The sequence below is a fragment of the Metarhizium robertsii genome, assembly GCF_000187425.2.
Source record: "Metarhizium robertsii ARSEF 23 chromosome Unknown MAA_Scf_60, whole genome shotgun sequence".
Taxonomy (NCBI): Eukaryota; Fungi; Ascomycota; class Sordariomycetes; order Hypocreales; family Clavicipitaceae; genus Metarhizium; species Metarhizium robertsii.
In genome coordinates this window covers 10,875-12,748 of record NW_011942205.1, presented here as the reverse complement: position 1 = coordinate 12,748, position 1,874 = coordinate 10,875, and the positions used below count along the sequence as shown (strand labels likewise).

The window sequence follows — 1,874 nt, the reverse complement described above, 5'->3', positions numbered from 1 at the left end:
ATGGTGGCATCCCCAAACGGGCATGGTGCGCTTGCCGCCATATGCGCGCCAGCCCGTGGACGCCCCACCTTACGATGCGCCAGTATATAAAGGCCGGACCTCCCACCGCTCTCGCTCGACATGTACTCTTGACTTCTCTCCCTTCCCAACAGACCTCTCGCTCTCGCTTCTCGTTCTCAAGCTCCCGTTGGTATCCCTGTCTTATCGTGCCCGAGTTTTTACACTTGGTTTGAATCGGCCCTTTCATTTTGCTTCCGCGCCACGGTGCTTTTTTGGGCCTGGCTGGTGCGCTGTGCTAGGGCCAATTGGTGCACCAAGTTTCATCCAGTCCCCCTCTCAAGCTCTCCTTGAAGCCAAAATCGCTTGATGTATGCCTGGCCAGATATTTTCCTTGTTTGATGGCCTCGAATTATTGAGTGGTTTGCTCTACAAACCAAGGAATCATCAGTAGGTTTGGCTGGAAAACGGTCAACTCCAATGTTCTCAGTCATACTGACCCTAAGACAGGGGCAACCTTCATTTGGGGCACGACGCTTGGACTCGACCGCCTTCGATCGGCTGCATGCATCTCCTCCAATAGCAAAAATGCCTCATGCACCTCCCCAAGAAGTTATCTGACAACACCTCGACGAGCTGAACCGAGTTGCAGTGGCATGCCACGTCATCAGGAATGCGGGAAGGCAGGGACTTCTAAGAATGGAGACGCCTTTCGCCGAAGGATCAAAACGAGCCGAGAACGAGCTGCAGCGTGCTGATGGCGTGATACGTCATCAGATACGTGGGGAAGGCGGGAACTTTTGAAATTAAGACCTCCTTTGTCCGCGGTCTAGCCTAACATCTTCCGGCGTGCTTCGGATATGCATCGCCATGCCCACTCCGCCCGCTTTGGTGGATAGTTCAGGCTGACTGGGTGAACCCAGCCAAGGCTGTCTAGGCGTACTTTGCGGCGATGTTACCCGGACAAGAAAGAAGTCCGGACTTGCGTTTCAGAGAGCGTAGCTTGGCAGTTTCCTGATTGGCAGACCACAAGGCGAGAGGTGGCATGGCTGGGACAGTGGATGTTGTTCGCAGTGTGATGGGACCTCGTAACCGGCGAGCAAGACGCAATCGTACAAAGATGGCGATATGAGAGTCTTGGGGTCTTTTTTTAAGTATATAAAGCTCTTTACGTCCATGTGTGGGCATTTGGACGAATATTAATCAATCCGCAAGTTTTGGGCATTTACATTTCTATGCTGTCATCATGGCAACTCATGTTTCACTTCATAACCAGCACTTTTGGACTCCGTCAACGCACACCCGAGTGAATCCTCCTGGCAGCGAACGGCTGTTCGCCCAGCAACAGGAGTCTTCATCACCAGAACCGTCGTCACGGTCAAGCGGTCATGTACCCGACGATGAGATAGCAGAGACGGATGACATCATTTCAATTTCATCCGATGAGGGATCTGACGTGGAGGATGACAGTCATGATGATCAGTCGCAGAAAAGGGTCACGCATGTGTCGAATCGGTCAACCCCAGCAAGCATCGCTTCTCACGGTAGTAAGAGGCCTGTCTGTCAGAAAAGCCCCAGCATGTCGACCTGTGGAGAAGCCACTGGGGCCGAGGACAGTCAAGAAGCATCAGCTGATACAGTTTGTTTGGAAAGGACCACGGCCACCGCTCACGCTTCGCCTTCTCCCGGGCCTATGTCTGTGCTGGGAGAGGCGGATGCTGACTGCGAGCAGCCTCCAGCATCAGCTTCTTCCGGACAACCACTATTTACAAGCCGTCATTACACGCCAACGAGGCAAGTCGAGAAGACTCCAGCCCACGCATACCTTTCGCCAGGATTGCTTCTAGGCAATGGCGACAGAATCTACGCCTCCGATG

The 1,874-nt window shown here is 53.3% G+C and overlaps 1 protein-coding gene across 1 annotated transcript; it reads left to right on the top strand.

The window, feature by feature from the left end:
• Positions 1-1,243: 1,243 nt before the first annotated feature.
• MAA_11833 (uncharacterized protein) lies at positions 1,244-1,844 on the top strand (the record flags this gene model as incomplete). Its single annotated transcript, XM_011413361.1, has 2 exons — positions 1,244-1,692; positions 1,730-1,844. The coding sequence occupies 2 exons, from the start codon at positions 1,244-1,246 to the stop codon at positions 1,842-1,844; spliced, it is 564 nt and encodes a 187-aa protein (XP_011411663.1).
• Between the last annotated feature and the right edge of the window lie 30 nt (positions 1,845-1,874).